At 40.2% G+C, this 19,104-nt stretch overlaps 1 protein-coding gene across 1 annotated transcript in view; it reads right to left on the reverse strand.

Moving 5' to 3' along the window:
* The window catches only part of SYNJ2 (synaptojanin 2), a 96,954-nt gene that overhangs the window by 54,315 nt on the left and 23,535 nt on the right, over positions 1–19,104 (reverse strand). Inside the window, 3 exon segments of the mRNA XM_042480414.1 lie at positions 2–85; positions 8,244–8,469; positions 12,510–12,780. Coding sequence (XP_042336348.1) covers positions 2–85; positions 8,244–8,469; positions 12,510–12,780 — 581 coding nt within the window.

Raw genomic sequence — 19,104 nt, forward strand, 5'->3', positions numbered from 1 at the left:
CCTGCAGTCCAGGCTGCTCCCAAAATAATGGAACGGAACCTCTAATTTGAACGAAGGATGAAACGTCCTTGTCCAAATAGATTGTCTGCAGAAATGAAAATATCTTTAGATCAATGTACATTTTAAACAATTTCTCAACCACATACCTCACTTTACTGCTCAAAATGCAAGCCTAGACATCAGTTCAGCTTAGTTGAAAGTTATGTTTAAATTTACAAGAAAGGCAAATAATACATTAGAAATGAAATACCCAGGATTGACCAAAAAGGGGAGGATACAAACAAAGGTGCCCTAGCTTTATAGTGGACAGGTCTAAACAGCTGTCTTGATGATTTGTGTGATGTAGACCAAGGGGTTACTTTTTTTTTTTTTTTGCCAAGGAGATCCGCATCTCCAAGGTGGCACAATACCGGATCAATGTTCCCACTTCAGTTTAAATCTTTCTGTGGCATTTAAACCCTGGTCAACATTCAGACACACACCGGATCAATTCAAAATGGAGGAACCTGCATTTCTGGAAATGATCTCACGCGATCCAGATCGATTTGGTAACGTACTCACGCTACTGAATATCCAGATCGCTCTGGACCTTTACAAAAGATGTGGTAAGGGACCAAGTGTTGGATATACAAGGTTAAGTTATTATTATTATTAACCTTTATTTATAAAGCGCTGTAAATTTAAGTGGGATTCTCTGTTCTCCCCACCCCCCACAAACGGCACCAGGTGCATTCAGGGTCAGTGTGAACATCACAGAAATAACCTGGTTTCATATCAGGTTATTTCCATACTGTGAATGGTGCCTAAGATGAGCTCACCATTCAACCTGACTCTTTCTGCTTGTGTGAATATGTGTGTTGACTTATAGTGACCCCATACATCTTACAGGATTTTCTCAGGCAAGGAATACTCAGAGGTGGTTTTGTCAGTTCCTTGCTCTCAAATATAAGCTACAGTATCTGGTATTCATTAGTGGTCTCCCATCTAAGCACTAACCAGGGCTGACCCTGCTTAGCTTCCAAGATCAGACAGGATTTGGTGCCTTTAGGGTAATTAGGCAGTACTGAGTCTATAAATGATGGATCTTCTGATGATGATGATTTTTAGATCCCTGCAGACTATGAAATAGGAACTTTACTGACTGCAATTCCCTCTTTTCTGAAATCATATAGGAAACAAGTTAAAATTCATTTATTTCAGAACGTACAGACCAGCCATAAAAGCCAGGCTGGGGGGAGAGTTGGGGCGTGGTGTCCACACAGCAGGCGGCGGCACGGTGGTCCTCTGGTGAAGCATCTACATGACACAATGCCAAAGGAGTGCAAAAAAGCTGCAGCATCAGTGACTATGGTGCCCTTTCCACAGCTCAGAAAGGAGCCGCTTTTTGTGACTCCTTTTGCACCATGGAAAGGCGAGATTGGGGCTGAGGCATGCGGTTGTCAGGGCCCTGATCTGGCTCTATAAGGGGTGGTCTGTATAGCCCCAAACTTACAAAATTTAAGGCAAATACACTTCTAAGTGTATTGGTCTATAATTAGTAGTGAAATCCTGGCCCCTTTCCACCTGTGATATATAATACGGGCCAAACTCCCCTTAGCCCTCCCTCAGCTTAATTCAATTCTTGGGATTTTGTTTCTGCATTGCCTATCCCTGCTGCCTTTATCTGTCAAGTAAACAAAAAAAAAATACCAAATAAGTAAACAGGCCAACTCTTGGCTTCAGTTAAGAAAGCAAAGAGACTTGAAATTGGCTTGTTTTGTTTTCTTTGCCTGAGCAGTGAGTGAGTCACTACAGTCACCAGAAAAAGAAGAAAATGAGTCACAGCGAAGCTGAAATGCCAGGAGGCTAACTCAGTGGGAGACAAAGGAATACTATTTATGCATAAAAGAGGTGCCTGGAGATAAAGCTAATTGTTTCTTTCTCTCCTTAAACCAGGGAATAATGTCAGAACTAATGCAGCATTAAGGGGTCAGGGGAACTTCACCAGCATCCAGAATCCTGGGGTGCTATTTATTCATGAAAGAGCAGAGCCAGCATGTCACTGTGAACCAAGTGGAAACATTTTTCCACTGAATTACAAGCAGCCAAGTTATTACTTCATTGCTGATTATCCAGCAGACAACTAAGAAAGGAGGAGAGATTCCCACCCCCAACTTTTGAATGTTCCCAATTGAACTGGGGTGTTGTTAGGCCTGGAGTTATGGGGCCCTCTAAACTCTATTTCCCAAGGCTCTGTATCTAGTTGTGTAAATACACTAGATATAGTGGACCCTTGGTATCTTCTGAGGTTTAGTTTGAGGACTAAAGGATACCAGGATACCAAAATCCATAGATGCTGAAGTCCCACTGTTTATAATGGTATAGTGAAATGGTGCCTCATATAAAATCGCAAAATCAAGGTCTCCTTTTTGAAATATTTTTGTGTGTGAATACAGTATTTTCTAATGATGGTTGAACCCGATGCAGAATTTGTGGATTGTGTGTGTGTGTGTATGGAGAAAGAGAGAGAGAGAGAGAAAGAGTATGTTCCTGCCGACTTAAGGAGTACTGAGGTGGTTTTGCAAGTTTCTTCCTCTGAAATATAGCCTACAGCAACTGAATTTAAAGATATAGCCATGTTAGTCTGTAGAATCAGTATGTAGAGATCTTATAGACTAACCTTTGAAACTAAGGGAGAAACAGACCACCCCTTTGCACCACCATCTGGGAAGCTTCAGAGCATGGTGTTTTGATGCAACACACTCTGATGCCACCCAGAAGCTGGCTTAATACTGCCCAGTTACCCACACATGGGCGGCTTCCCAGAGCTCTGGCAGAGTGGCAGTTAGACGCTGCATGCTGTAGGACTGCCATAAAGCTGCAGCGGGTTGGGAAAAGCTGGCTTTTTGTCAGCACAAAAAGGAGCGGCAATTTGCTGCTTGTTTTTGCACCAGCAAAAATGCAGATTGGGGCCATGCCATGCAGTTGCCGTGGCCTTAATCCGGCTTTTTCAGGAGCTGTTCCACAGTCATATCCCCAAATAAGTGCCATCACTGTAAGTGCTGTGTATATATGTTTGAGAAAGAGTGAGAAAGTTAAGGTGGTGATTATTAACAGCTTTTCCCTGCTCAAGCACTATCCTTCTGTTTCTGCAGACCTATTTCGTATTCTTACTTCGGCACTAGATCTGCTCCTCATTTAATAAAACTGGGGAGAAAAGATGGCTAGCTAGATACCCAGCTATTTCTATCACATGAATATTTGCTTCTTGCTGCCTTCCAGCCTGAGCGTAAAGCACTGGAAAAATAATTGCTGCAGATCTCCAGTAAGGTACAGCAGTCCTTGCAGTGCTTTTTCCAGATGTGTACAAGAGGGAACTTCAGCAAGTGATGGATTTTTCCAACCCTGCAAGGCAAACTGCTCACATCAAACTATCAGGAGGAATACAACAGCCTTCTCTTCTTTTTCGCTCCTGGTTGCCCCACAGATACCCAGAGCTATGTCCATACAGTCCTGATTAGGCTAATCGGGGAGACTTAGCCATGTCTCATTATGTGTCCTTACCTCCATCAAATGTTCTGGTACCCAGTTGTAATTCATTCCCCAGATACTTCAGATTCAAAATCCTTGATCCCTCCAAAATTTATGTTCTGTTACTCTTGTGACAAGTGATCCAAACTCATCCCCCCACCAGTATCTTTTACTCCTTCTAAAGTGAATTCTATATTCCATATTATAAAGAAGAAATTCTAAGAAACAAGAACAGAGCTCCATTCCTACTCAAGTGTACAAAATAAAAGTGGTACAATTATGATGTACTGCCTCTCCTCCCTGCTTTGTTTTTGAAGTTATAAATCTCTCCTAATTTTAGACAACTACCTGGTGAGTGTAAATACAAGAATAAATTGATCCTATTAGGGATACATTGCTCCACAGTCATCTTCAAATGTCAGCTAATTCATCAGGAGCAGATGTCATCTTTTTTATCATGGAGTTATAAGCTCTGTATTTCATTGTTCTTGCTCACCACTGCTTGCCCAGTTAATTGCTGCAGTCTATCCTAATATGCTGAAAAATGATGTTTGGAAAGAAGATAATTGGGCTGCTAAGCGATGCCACTGTGAATCTAATTCTCTCTGATCATCCCAGTGCCTTTGTTTCAGTTCTTCTCACTCTCATTCAAAGGAAACAAACTTAACACTTATAATTTGGCAGATGTCACTATTCTGCTCCAAGGTGTGTGTGTGTGTGTGTGTGTGTGTGTGTGTGTGTGTGTTAAAATATCCCCCCAAGCCATGGGGCCAACGTTAATTAATTCTCGAATTACTCAAATTCACTACATCTGGAGTTACAGATGTTTCTGTGTACACAATAGCTACCTACACAGTTTTAAAAAGAGAAAAAATGCTGAACCCCCCTTCCTCAATGTTATCCAGATTTGCTGATAAAAGATTTTTAAAAGCCCTGTAAACTACATACAAATTGCAAACCATATGTTGGGTATATTCCCTGTGCTTCTTTCCTTTCTCCAAACAATAAAATAAACTGCTTGAATTTAATGATATGTTTCTTCTTCTATGAGGAAGCTTTCTTCTTCTATGAGGAATTTCTGTGCCATCAAGGAGCAGTTGTGAATACATTGTCAATTTGTCGTTTTGAGGGGAAAGAAATTCAGAACTATGGTTAACTCCTCTTCCCACAAGCCCAAAAGAAAAGTAATAAAAACTTGTCACAAAGGAATGTATCTCTTGGATACTGCCAACTCTTTTTCTGATGCTTGCTTGCATTTTCATCCAATTCTGTGTGCAGGCCTTCATTTAGATAAAGCAGACTCTCCCCTGGACTGCCAACTCTTTTTCTGATGCTTTCTTGCACTGTCTGTTCAAAGGATTTAATAGGCCACAGTTCTATCAAACATACATGCAACTGGCAATCTGGTTAAGCTAATACACAAATAATACCCTCCATGCTGAAATAACTTCTAGTCATAAAGGAATGACACCTTGATAAGCCTCGGTCCTAATAAATATTTGCAGCATGGTGAAACTATTACAAACAGCATCTCTAAGGAAGCTAAGGAAAGGTTTATTAATTTTTCAGATTCTCCTCCTTGAGACACTGGCTGGGGAAATTTAAGACCACTGAAAATGATGCTGCCACACTATATTCATCCAGCCATTGTCTTACAGAGGAAAATGGAAAAGGACAATAGATGTTTCATTAGGTTAATTACAGAAACTACTTAGAAAAAAATTCACCAAACCACACTTATTTTTGTGGGAAGGTGGCCTACAACAGTGCCGTCACTACATATAGATTTTGTATCAATATACAGATAAATCTCACAAAAGGTACTTATATAACAACACTCCAATGGAAAGAGCAGAAACAAAATCTATTTGAACGTGCCTTGGGGAAAGAACAGTGAACAATGCTATATAAAACTAGCCAGAGCTAGTTTCTGCAACTGCCTATCTGTTGCTGTGCAACTGGAACCAGAACCTCAAAGCATCCAAATGTTAAAATATTACGTGTTTAATTAATGCTTAACAAAATATTCTGGATGCATAAAACATAATGAGACATCTGTATAGTATATTGTTTAAGAAGGAGGTTGACATATTTCCTGATTCAGTTACTACATAGAAAATTATCCTTGGTTGTGTCATTAAAGAAATCATACTTGCCTACAAACAATTACTTGCCTTGTTCTCCCATAAACAAACCCTAGTGCCTTTAAAATGCAACGCTAAAGTGTAAATTTAGTGCTATGCAGACTAACAACAGGGGCCTGTTCTGAGCATGTTCTGAGCCTCTATTGAACTGATTTAGTTTATTTTTGATCCAGAGCACCCCCTGGCAAGCACCCTAATGTTTTCAGTCTGACTCTGAACTGGTCTTATGAGTCACATGCAAGTGTACAATTGGAGTGGGAGGGCATATCAGCAGTATGCATGATGATCTCCCATTGGCATTAAATCCAATATCATCTCAGCAGCATGGAGCAGAATGAGTTGCAGCTCCTGGAATTTTTTTTAAATCCCCTGTATATGCACATGTGCACATTTCCAGGAAATATTTATGTTTATACTTATATTTGTATATGTGCATATGCACAACTGGAATATCTTATTAAACTGTTAATTTGCAATATGTGTATTTATGTATTTTAAACACCACCTTATCTCTATCTTATTTGTGCATGCCCCTCTGCATTATCTCTGCTTTACACACTACAAACCAAATGTTTCTATTTAGAAGTAAGCCTGACTGAGATTCCCTGGCCCTCACTCCCTCCTCAAGTGGTAAGAGGCTAGAGCAAAGACCTCCAGAAACTTACAAAATGTGCGAAGGATGACTCAGGATCTCACGTGCTAGAAGTAGCAACAACAGCAATGGATTCCTTCAAGCTACCAAGGCCCCAGTCTCCCTGGCAATGGCACAAGAAAACCAGAACATTTGCTTCCTGATTTTTATGTAAGCACAGTGTGGTGTAGTGGCTTGAGTGTTGCACTAGGACAGTCTGAAAACCAGTGTTTGAATCCCTGCTTGGCCACAGAAACCAACTGGGTGACCATGGGAAGTCACACTTTCTCAGCCTCAGAGGATAGAAATGGCAACCCTCCTCTGAATGAATCTTGCCATGATAGGGCCGCCAAAAGTCAGAAACGACTTGAAGGCATACAACAACAACAACAACAACAACAACATGGTGCCAGACTTCCTCTTTTTCCAGGACATGTCCTCCATTTTAACTTTCTGTTCAAGAGGAATTCCAAAATGTCCTCCATTTTGAGCAAGACTAAGAAGCATTAATTTATATTTATATCAGTGTTTTTAGTGCTCATTTTGTTACATCCTACATTTTTCTTGATTGTCTTACATTCTACAGTGCCTTGTATTCCTCCGCATTATGACATCTGGTCACGCTGTGTAAGTATATATGTATTCAGTTTATATTTTGCTTTTCTCCCAATATGGGAGTTTCTTGTTACGTCTAAACTACAGAGAACTATGGCTAGCTTAAACTTTGGTTTGTTGAAGTAAGGAAGGATCACATGTGGATACTTCCAGTCTATGCTTTGTGGTCACACCAGATGAGAGGAGGGGAGGGGATGAGAGTGGAGGAAGGAGAGAAACCTTGCTTCAGCTCATGGAGGCAAAGCTAAGATACAATCTACTATCATCTCTTAACTGGGCCCATCCATCTGCCAAACATGGAGCCAAGTAGGTAGAAATCATTAGCTGAAAGAAACAGATGGTGCAACAAATTTCCTTGATCATCAGAGTGCTACAAAGGAGAACAGCATTGCCAAGTAATGAGGTGCATTTAAAGAGAGGGGCATGAATACATACTACCCAGAATGGTCAAGGGTGTGAATTTAGTTGGGCTTCCAGTTTTGCCTTCTTCTGTGCTATTATTGCTCAAGAACATAGGTAACCCAGACATAGGAAAGGTGAGATGAACCACCATCCTTGTCATCTTTTATCATAATGATAAATGCTACATGTTTTACGATGGGAATCTATACTTTATTCCTACTGTAAAACAAAAGAAAGTATAGCTCGAGGATATTATGACCATGAATGCACACACACTCATATACACACAAACACAAAGAATAATATTTTAAAATTAAAACTATGACACTTGAAACATTTATTTAGGGGGAAATCTGTGAAATATAATGGTTCTCAAGTATACTACAAAAGCTGAGGGATAGGGTTTGCCTCCTGCAGGTCCTAGTGTTACAGGTGGAAATTCAGAAATCATCTCACATCTCCCTTTATCTGTCCTAAGCTATGCATGAGGTACTGACATTTCTGAAAGGAAGTTCCAATAGGAATTTGCTGCAGCCTACAATCCCAGAGGAAAGCTGAACAAAAACATAGAAATTTAGTATGTTCCTCTTCTTTCCAGTTCAGAATTATTGTTTTTAATTGATTTAAAACAATACTCTTTGAAGTATGCATAATTTCTCAACTGTAAATCAAAACCCAAGTGGGGAAAATATGCAAGCCAACAGAACTTAAGCAGAGGCAATGGAGTGGGTGTATTATACTATAGAAATATGTAACAGGCAAAAAATGCAGTGACTGAATGTCGTGGGCTGTCAGACATTACTTTTGAAAAGCATTTGCTAAGCTTCTCTCATGTTACTTGCTGTTCTAAAAGGTACTCCACTACTTCACCACTCTCTGCTCTAATTTAGACGAATGCAATTTAATTATTTACAGACATCAGATCCATCTGAGGCTCTTACCTGTTCCGTCTCAACAAAGTTAGAAACATGTCCATCGTCATTGACTCCTCGTATGAGAAACCGGGCACTAGCTCGTTCACAGCTGATCCGGGAGATGAGACAGGCTTTTGCCTGCTTATGAGAAGCATAAAGAGTGCGAATGTCCACCACTCCGCAAATGACTTTTAGCAGCCAATCAGAGCAATTCACCTGGTAGTGTTTGAAAGGGACGTGCAGGAGCTGGTTCCTGCAAGATTCAATGGTACACACTCACTATAAATTTTATATATTAACCTTCAAGTACCCCAAATATGATGCTATGCCTCTGTACCTAGACTTTCCAGCCATGCTTGGTTCTTGAATAAATCAAGTCTGCCAGGGTGCCAATAATAGAGGGAAAAAACAAACTTTGGGCATGATTCTTTTAAGGAAGAACTTGCATAAAAAACACCATTTTATAGCATGATTGCATGATGTAGGCTGTGACCTGAACATTTATTCTGTTCTGTTAATTTTACTCATGAAATCCTCTTTTGCAATAAAATCTGAGAATTAAACACATTGTTCCTCACTGACTGATGTAACAAAAACATTATTTACAATACTGTGATTCACCAAACCAAATTCAGACCATCAGATATTTTGGCCTGCCGGGTACTTGACAGTGTGTTATACAACCCACTTTAAAGCCACAGGTTTATTGAGCTCCAATTAGATTACACTGAGCAAGTGGTTTATGTATAGCTTGATCTTCAGAGATTATTGTGAAATATTTAGCAGCATTGCTGATTTCCCAGCACCAATGAACGAAAACTACAACCAGCAAGATAATGGGTAAATTTATGATTTTCAATATGATGGAGTTTAATGTGTTATATATGGCATTATGAAAATGTATTTTAATTGAAATTCAACTGCTGTTAATTTTTAGCAGTTTTATATAAGATTGACATATTTCTTATGCATGTATTTTCTGTTGCTATCACTATCCATCTTTATGCGGACCAATATGAAGTACTGTATTTTCTAAAAATCCCATTGATAACCTTGTGTAAAAGTCTCTCCAGTTCAAATAAGTGGGGCTGAATTTCAGCAGCACTGTGCCAAATGAACTTAAGAACACAGAATCTAGAAAAATTACTTCCACTGAATATCTTCAAAACATGTCAGAAGTAAAAACCTGAGAAGAGCCCTTGTGGTTCAAGGCCAGTCTTACCCACCCTGTAGCTCTCCAGTTGGACTACAACTCCCATAATGGGAGATATGGGCCTAGATCAACTTACTAGTTACAACTAGAGTAGTCTCACTGAATCAATGGAACTTACATACCATATATACTCGTGTACAAGTTGACCTCGTGTATAAGTCAAGGGAATGTTTCAGGGTAAAAATCATGGATTTTGATATGACTTGTGGATACATTGAGGGTAAAACTTAGGGGGCTATAACAAAGAATGGAAAGGGGAAAACATCACTCCTGTCCCTCCTTCTCTGGACTTCTCCTGACCACCTAACACCACTTCCCAGGTGCTGGAGGAAATTTGTAACATCGGATTGGGGAGCAAAGGAAGTGGAGTTAAATGGGGTGTTTCTTTGATGGGAAGGCTTTCAAATCGGATTGGGAAGGGAAAGAAGTGGAGCTAAATGGAGTGTTTCTTTGGGGAGGGAAAGAAGTAGAGCTAAAATGGGTGTTTTTTTTTGACGGGAAGAGAAGGTTTTAAAATCAGATTTTGAAATTCTTTCACACACACACACACACACACACACACACACACATACACTTGCCTCGAAGCATGATGAGTGGGGAAGAATGGGGCATCAGGTGAAACTTGTTTCAGGACCTTTCTAAGCAATATTAGTGTATTGACCTATATATAAGTCAACCCAGGATTTTAGGGTCATAAATTTCTCAGCTTATACTTGAGTATACATGTTAAATGTTGATTTGCCATGTTCCTATTGATTTAATATGTTAATTTTAGCTGTGATTAGCAATTGGAATTAGGCCACATCCTGAGAGCAGTGGGTTAGGGATGGCTACACCACGCCAAAGGTTGCTCTTGTCTAGCATCCTTTTTTTTCAGAGTGGCCAGTGAAATGCTGGGAAGTTTCATAAGCAGGCCATTAACACAACAGTAACCTCTTCTTTTTGCCCACCAGCAACTTGTCAAGGCACACTGTAGGTGAAACCTGGAGAATCAAAGAGGAATTTCAGGTAGAGAAGTAACTCCATTGGGTACATACAGACTTTGCAATTAATGGCTGCTGGAATACACAGTGCAATTATTATCCAATTTCACTTTAGGACTATGTGTTAGAGGGAAAATATAATAAAGAATCTGAATAGCTTCAGCAAATTGAAAACACTTACATACATAAACCACATTGTAGGTAGAGCAGAAAAATAAAATAAAAACAAAACAGCCTGGCGCCAAGGCATTTATCAATTAAATTATTTATATAGGTTTAACATTAACATAAGTCTGCAACATTGTCTTAGCCCAATTCCCACTGCCCCCCCCCCACTCAACTATGCTATTTACCTCCAGTCAGCCCAAGAGGAGTCTCACGTACAGATGCAGCTGCTTTGGGTACATATCTCTGCTAAGTATCATTATCACAACATACATTATGTAAAGTTCCCATTTATTATTTAAAATACTTTAAGGAAGGAATATTAAAATTTCTAAAGGGTGAAGCACACTGACAGTTTGGAGCAGCCTCTAGCCACTTCAGCTTCACTTGATCCCCAATTGTCCCAGGAACATGGCAATTGGATGCCATGGTCCTGAAGCTGGCTGCTGCCATGGTCCTCAAAGGGCCACCAGCAAGAAGCAGCTTTTCGCTGCTCCTTTTCTGGATGGCTATGGGTCACATTAGGTGGCTTTGGAGTGGCTGCTGGCCAATCCGGGGGTGTGTCATCTGCACACCATGCCCCCGAAGTGGCAGGAAGTCACACCTTTTGGCCCATGTGTTTTGGGCCTTAATTTTTTTAAAAAAAAATGGTACTTATACATTCTGTTCATCACCTAGAGTACAGATGTTTAAAGGAGGTTTACCTTTTGGCATGATTCTCAAGTCGTGTCTGACTGTACAGTAACATGTCTGTTACTATGCCGAGGGAGCCAGCATTGTCAAAAATGACGCCATGATCATGTGGCCAGCAGTACTGCACAGAATGCTGTTACCTTCCTAATGAAGTGGAACCTATTTATCTACTTGCCCTTTTACATGCGTTTGAACTGCTAGGTTGGCAGAAGCTGGGACTAGTGACAGGAGTTCACTCCATCACACAGCACTTGGGCCTCAAACTGCTGATCTTGTGATCCCAGAGTCAGCATTGTAACCTCTGAGCCATGGTGTCCCCTATTTAGGATTTGTTTAAATTAAGTTGCAAACACTGATTTGCATCTCAAGTTTTAAACATTCAGGGCATGGGGAAATGGAGCAAACTTCAGGACTGGTTTCACACTGGTTTCCATTCATTAAGATAGACTGCATGTGAGCCTGAAATTAAATGTGTCGGATCCCTCATCTTTCCTGCCAGCTGGAGCATCTGGTGGGCAAAGTTCACCTCTGAAGACTTTTGTCAGCTTAAGGTAGTGGAGGGATCTTTGCTGATTTGTCTATTTCTCTAAACTCTCCAGTTCCCCTTCCTGGTGCCATTAGAGCAGTGCCTCTCCTACACTGGGAGCACATTCTCATGTTCTCATAGCACAGAAGACTATGGGGAGAATGGAAAATAAAATTGCTTCCACTCTAGTTCTGGCAGCAAAACTCTTCTACTGGATCAGAAACCTTCTGTAGAAAGAAGGTGTCCTTCCATCCAGAGCAGACCCTGGAACATAATTTACACACTAGAGATATGTCTGAATCAGCACCTGTAGCCCTGATATTGTTGCATGAATCAGCAGCCCAAATTTATAGAAGTTACTCTGCGTTCAGAGAAGATAGCTGCCATATGCTTTTAGAAATATGACACTGCCTATTCTCCAGAAGCAGTCTCTCCAGTTATGAAAGAAATGCAGCTTTCCGCAATTGTGTTTCTTGCTGGTGTGGGCAACTTGTGGCCCTTCAGATTTTGTTCCACTGCAACTGCTATAAACAGTGATGAGGGTTGATAGGAAATGCAAAGAAAATTAGGAGGGTCACATGTTCTCCATTCCTAACTTAGACATAGAAAGATACTAATCCTGCATGATACTAGTGCATGTAGCAGAAATCCCCAAGGATTTGGAGTGGAGGATGCTATCCTTCTGAAATGAAGATATAGTGTTTAGTACTAACCAGAAGAAGGAGTTTCCAGTTTGATAGTTGCTGTCACCCTGCTTCTGGGCTCGGACAGTGAGATCAAAGTTTGATCCTGCATTTGGCCAAGAGAAGAAGAACACCCCAGAACTCAAAATTTTCTTCAGGGCAGAAACACGATCCTCTTCTTTAGTTTCTTCCTGGAGAGGACAGAATTCTATTGCTGTGATCCTGTAAACTTCAGCATCAAGGATTTTCCCCACTGATGTACAGCCTGTCACAAAGACCAGGAAATGCAAAGTGCTGTTGCCTAGAAAATGACAGGTACATTACAGTTACACAGGAATACAAATGGCTCTGCCATTGTAAGCTTTATCTTTAAAAGCAGCCTGTCAGTCTCCTGTACTACTTTTGGTGTTTCAGAAGAAGATAAATAAGGCCTTGCTGATGCTTGTGGTTTACCAAAGGCCAGACCTGAGATGAAGCTAATATGTCAGGGACTCATTGTAAATATGGCAGAAACCTAGGCTGGCATGATTAAATTCATAAATCTTTAGAAGAAGAACATTTCTCTACTAGACATTATTTATTTATTATATTGCTATACCACATCTCTGGGAGGTTCAGAAAACAAACTTTGAAATCATCAAATATAGGGAACATGAAAGGTAACACAAACCTAAGCCACTTTAAAGCAGCAACAGCATATGATCAAACTAAAACTAGTGGCAGTACAATGGTCTAGACACAGTTTTTACAAACCAAAGAACTAAGTAATAGAAAATGAAATAGTCTTTACCTGGCATCATAAGACTATAACAAAAGCACTAGACAAGACCCTCTGAGTAGGGCATCCTTTAACTAGACACTACCACTGAAGGGGACCCTACACCCATCTCACCTTTCTTTTGGTGGGAATACCTGGAGGAGGACTTATGAAAATGATCACAGGTTATGGAGAGATATATATACTGTATGATAGCAGAAAATCCTTCAGGTAAGGATGTGGAGAAGAATACTATATTATCCCCTATTTGAGGCATCCTCAACACTGCCCAATAATTCTATTCAGGTCTTGTAATTGTTATTTCCATCCCCATATCCAGTAATGCTCTAAATAGACAAGGGTTTTGGCCATGGTTTGTTGCTGCATGTAACAGAACCTAGTGCTATTCTACAATCTGCCATCTGCAATTCTTTTCAACCACTTTTTTCCCCAGTTGAGTATGGTTAAACCATGGTGTGGGTATGGTTTTCCTCCATCCTTCTACCATCTCCTGTAAGATACTCAAACCAACCCACCCCACCATTCTTCCACCAGTATCCATGTTCCCTGTCTCACACATTTAGATTTTTTAAAGAAAAAATTATAGTCATAGTGTTAAAGTGCTTTAACTGTAAAGCACTATACCTGTAAAAAAAATGAATAGAAAGAAAGAAATGTAATTGGTAATGAAGGAGCAAAGGCTGTCAGAACTCCCCTTCATTCATTTATTCATTTGGGGGGTTCTGTCATGAGGGTTATAGGTTAAGGGTAAGGATAAATATTAATGGATTGAGGTAATAGTGGGTTCATGGTATATTGAGTGTATAATGGGTTAACAGAATGTACTACAAAGAGGTAGGTTAACTGTTAGACTCTGTGCTTGCCTGTTAGGTTGGAATGTAAGGGAGTTACCCTGCCAGCCAGAGACTGTCTCTGTGCTGGGAGGGGGATCTGAGTCCTAAAGTGCGTGTTGCTAATAGACTGTTATGTTAACATGTTCACTATATTTTAATATGCTGCTATTATATATATGTTGCTGCTATGTATATATATGGGGTGGGGGGTGTTGGAGTTTATAGTTCTGTTAAGATTTATTATTAATTAGTCTAGTTGTAGCTTAAGGGTTTAGGTTTCAAGGTCACAGGTGCAGTGTGGAGATAACACCGTGTGGGAACTTAATTGTTTTGAGAGTTGGCCAAAGATCCTGGACTGAATGACATTACATCATTGGGGAGGAGATCTCTCACTGCCCGGGAAAGTGTGATCCAATTAATTTTCTCCACTGCTTGAGGCGGTGGGTTTGCTTTCTGAGGGTTTAAACCATATGTTAATGTATCTTTCCATTCCTGACAAAAAAAGTGTTCTAGGGTACTTTCTGTTATGTTCTTACAATAAACTTTCTTGTTTTTACAATAAGTGGCGTGTGGAGCATGAGTCAGAGTATTCCCAAATCTCACAAAGGCCAGTGGAAAACCTCAGAGGCAAAAATTCTGTCTGGAGGAGCTTTGAGATACACCAAGTGTTGCAAAAAGAGAACATCCAGTATATGTCTCTACCAACTGCTTTCCCAGGATATACATGTGGTGTCACAGCAATGGGTGTCACCATGTTATAAGGTGAAATTAGATCTACAAAACTGTACTGTCATGAAGTGTGTGTGGTTTGTGTGACAAGGCCAGGACATCTAGAGACAAATGTCCTTGAGGAGGCCAGACACTTGATTGTGTATTGGAATACCCCTGTGTGTATGACTAAGCATTATTAGGTATTGTACAACTGATGTATGAGCAATCATGCACTAAGGTTGCATCAGACAAGGGTATATAAGTCCCACCTAACTGTGAACATATATGGGCCATTGAGTAGTTTGGGTCAAAGTTGTGGAGTTGTTGAGAGAAAGAGTTGTGAAGAGAGTCAGTGCAGTTGCTGTGTGTACAGTGAATATACCAGAGAGTTCTGTATAGCTCTGTTGCTGTTGAGCTACTGATGATGAGGAAGGAAGTATTGTACTTCCATCCTAGAACTGTCTTTGTTCCTGTGTCTGTAAATAGATCACCTGTAAATAAATATCTTCGCTGTGAGTTGTTCAGTACCGCTTCCTGATTTCATCAAAGTGTCTCAAGGTCTGGCAGAGATACTACATTTCACATTAATGCCTCAGTCTCAGCATGACATTGGGATAGTCTACATCCTTCCCCTTCCTCACGAGAAAAATGCTTCTCTAGCAAATATTCTTCTATTAGTTTTTGTTTTAGTCAGTTTATTTCCCAGCAGAAGAAACAGCTAACCTAGAACAAGGAAGGACTGAGTGCAAATTAAAAAGGAAACTGCTGGGCAAATCTCTCATCCAGGGATAGCTGTAAAAACAGTGACAAGAGAAGCTTTAAAAAATCTACAAGGGAAGGATATGCAAATAGAGTTCCCCAAAGGTAATCTTACTTTGAATATTTATTTCGTAATTCCAGATGTATTGTTCATGACCTTATTTGCAAATATATGAAATCAGTGTGCATTACCAAATAGCCATGAAAAACTTCCTGTTCCAAAAATAAAATAAAATAAATCCAAAACAAAATAAATGTTTGCTTCTAGATCACTGGTATAATTTACCCCCAGAGTATTTGAAATTCAGCTAATATACAATTTCCACTGGAATACATTTTAAACCTCTGCTGAGCCAAAGGCAAAGAAAAATGTAAGTCTTACAACACTAATGAAAGAGCCTTAAGAGATTCCTGAACTGGGTCTTAAAAACAAACCTTCCTCGTGACATGAAGAGCTGAAGAAGAGAATCATCTGTCCTACAATAACAGGCTTCAACCTATGAATGTTTTCCTGGCATTTTGTTTTTAATAAACTATACATTTGTGGATTATTTGGATACTGTTTTTGTTGGTGGTTTTTTTTAGCCCCCACTTTCCATTTTTAGTACAATTCTATAGTTACAAAATGCTTTAATGGTCCTGCGAGATTCTTAGATCTGAAAGTCAAAATCTAAATACATTTTAAGTAGCTAGTAATTCTAAACAGCAATTTAAAATTGCTAGTACATTTGCTAGTACTACTGTTTCTGGCCCTTAAAAATAAATCATTTTATTAGAAACAACAATATAAATTTTAGTATAATGAACATAAACTGCATCTCCAAAAATTATGCCCTCTCCTACATTTCTGCTACTTAGTACTTGTGGGAAGACGAAAGGCTTCATCTCAATAGAAGAGCTGCTGGGCAACTTCTGCTTCTTTCAAGAAGAAAATTTGCTCTCTGACATGTAACTGCTCCTTGTTAACAGCAGATATAAAATTACTGAATCTACCAAATAGATCCCTAAAGACAGCTCTTATAGCTGATGCATACTACCTGATGGTAAATGTTCTTACTATCCACTTCAACATATGTAATTCCTGTACACACGGGGAACATTTATTACCACAACATGGGCAGAACTCACATTGAATTGAAAGCGAGTTATGTTCCTTTGAATCCTTACCTGGGCTGATCTGCACTGCAGAAATAATCCAGGTTGACACCACTTTAACTGTTATGGCTCACTGTGATGGAATTTTTGGGAACTGTAATTTGTTCTGACACCAGAGCTCTCTGACACAGAAGGTTAAATGTCTCACAAAACTCCAGTTCCCATAATTACATAGCATTGAGCCACGGCAGTTAAAGTGGTGTTAAACTGGATTATTTCTGCAGTGCAGATGCAGCCCTGGTCTTGAAACTTGTGTCCTTCAGATGCAGTGGACTATAAGTCTCATCAACCCTAGTCAGCATGCTCAGTGGCAATGTTTATAGGATATGAATTATATTTGTATTCTGCATCGGGGACTCATTGTGGCTCACAATATACATTTTTAAAAGTACAGCTGCAATACATAATAATATTTTTAAAAACCAGTTAAATAAACTACAGTCTTATGTTCAAAATAGTAGTAAATTAAAAACAGTTGGAAAGTATTTAACACATAACAAATGAGAAAGAGGACAACACACACACATTCTGAAGAGAAAGAGGAAAAACTGCTGATCCAAGTTCCTAGCAAGTCAGTCCCTTTTGCTGTTCAAATTCCACAGCAACAGGACCAAAAGCCTGTCTAAAGGTCTTTTCTTGCTGGCAGAATAAGAATAGACCTATCCAACCCAGCAATTTGTGGAAGGGAGCTCCATAGTCTATGCATGTTATGAGTTATTTACCACTCCCTTTATTATTTGTCCAGTCCCTTTCTTGAACTTTAATAATAAAGTATTATTATTAATTATTATTAGTTATTATTATTATTATTATTAATTATTATTATTATTTATATACCGCCCTATGGCAAACCAATCCAGGCGGTTGACAACAGTAAAATATAAAATATAACAATAAAAACACTTTATCCCTCCCCCCCTTAAGACAATATAACAGTATAACATATTAAAAACACAACATCAAGCATAAAAACAGCAATTAAAACCCTGATATCCCTCTGTTGATCCTCGACCATCACTGAGATGGGGCCACGGGAGGAATGAGGGAATCAGGGAACCTGGGCTGGGATGGTTAGTCTGGAAAGGCCTGCCGGAAGAGATCCGTCTTGACCGCTTTTTTAAAGCGGTCTAATGATGTTATCTGACGGATCTCATTGGCAGGTCGTTTCCAGAGTTGGGGGCAACAGCAGAGAACGCCCCTGGGAGGTCGCCGCAAGCCTAGATTTTAAAGGCTGCAATAAGTTCTTCCCAGAGGACCGAGAGCGCGGGGAGGATTGTACGGGAGGAGGCGGTCCCTGAGATAGCTTGGACCCAAGCCATTTAGGGCTTTAAAGGTGATAACCAACACCTTGTACTGGGCCCGGAAGCTGATAGGCAGCCAGTGGAGGGACCTCAAAACCGGAGTAATGTGGTCCCTCTAGATGTTCCTGAGACAAGCCTGGCTGCCATGTTTTGAACCAGCTGTAATTTCCGAGTCAAGCACAGGGGTAGCCCCATGTAGAGTGCATTACAGAAGTCAAGGCGTGAGGTTACCAGCGCGTGCAAACCGTCTCGAGATCCCTTACTTCCAGAAAAGGCGCAGCTGGCGTATCAGCCGAAGCTGATAACAGGCACTCCTGACCGTCGCATTTACCTGATTTGTCATCAGGAGCGACGAGTCAATGAGCACCCCCAGACTGCGAACACAGTCGCTGGAGGAGAGTGTGACCCCATCCAGGACTGGAGGTTGCAACCCAATTATAAGCCAGGAAGGGCAAGGATCCAACACACATATGGTGCCTCTCACCCCTCCTTGTCCACACATTCTCAGGCTACACAAGCTGAAACACATCCATATACAAAAAGGTATTTTTGAATATAGTTGGCCCTTGCTATCCATGAATTCTGCATCCATGAATTCAACCATCGATGGCTTGAAAATATCCCGCTCCAAAAGAAAATTCCAAAAAAGCAAACTTTGATCTTGCCATTTATAAGGAAAATGATTTTACTACCCATTGTATATAATGGAATTTGAGCATCCACAGACTGTGATATCCTCAGGGAGGTCCTGGAACCAAACCCTAGCCAGTACCAAGGGCCCACTGTAAAAGAAAAACAATGAGAACTGCAGAATGTGTGGAGGCTGACCCAATATATTTCCAAAGGGGTTAGAAAATAGATATTTTGGTAGATTATGCACTACTTTAGAGCCCACCTGCAATGTATTAGTAGGATACATTATCAGTAGGATACATTACACAATGGTGCAGTACAGGCTGCCAACAAGCAGCATACTAGCACTGGTATTAGGGTTAGGGAGTGCACACCATGTACATGCTCCCTCACCCTAATACGTGCCGGTGGCGCAATAATGGCAGTGACATGTATATGGGCAGTGCCATTATAAT

Source organism: Sceloporus undulatus, chromosome 1 (assembly GCF_019175285.1).
Source record: "Sceloporus undulatus isolate JIND9_A2432 ecotype Alabama chromosome 1, SceUnd_v1.1, whole genome shotgun sequence".
NCBI classification, from domain to species: Eukaryota; Metazoa; Chordata; class Lepidosauria; order Squamata; family Phrynosomatidae; genus Sceloporus; species Sceloporus undulatus.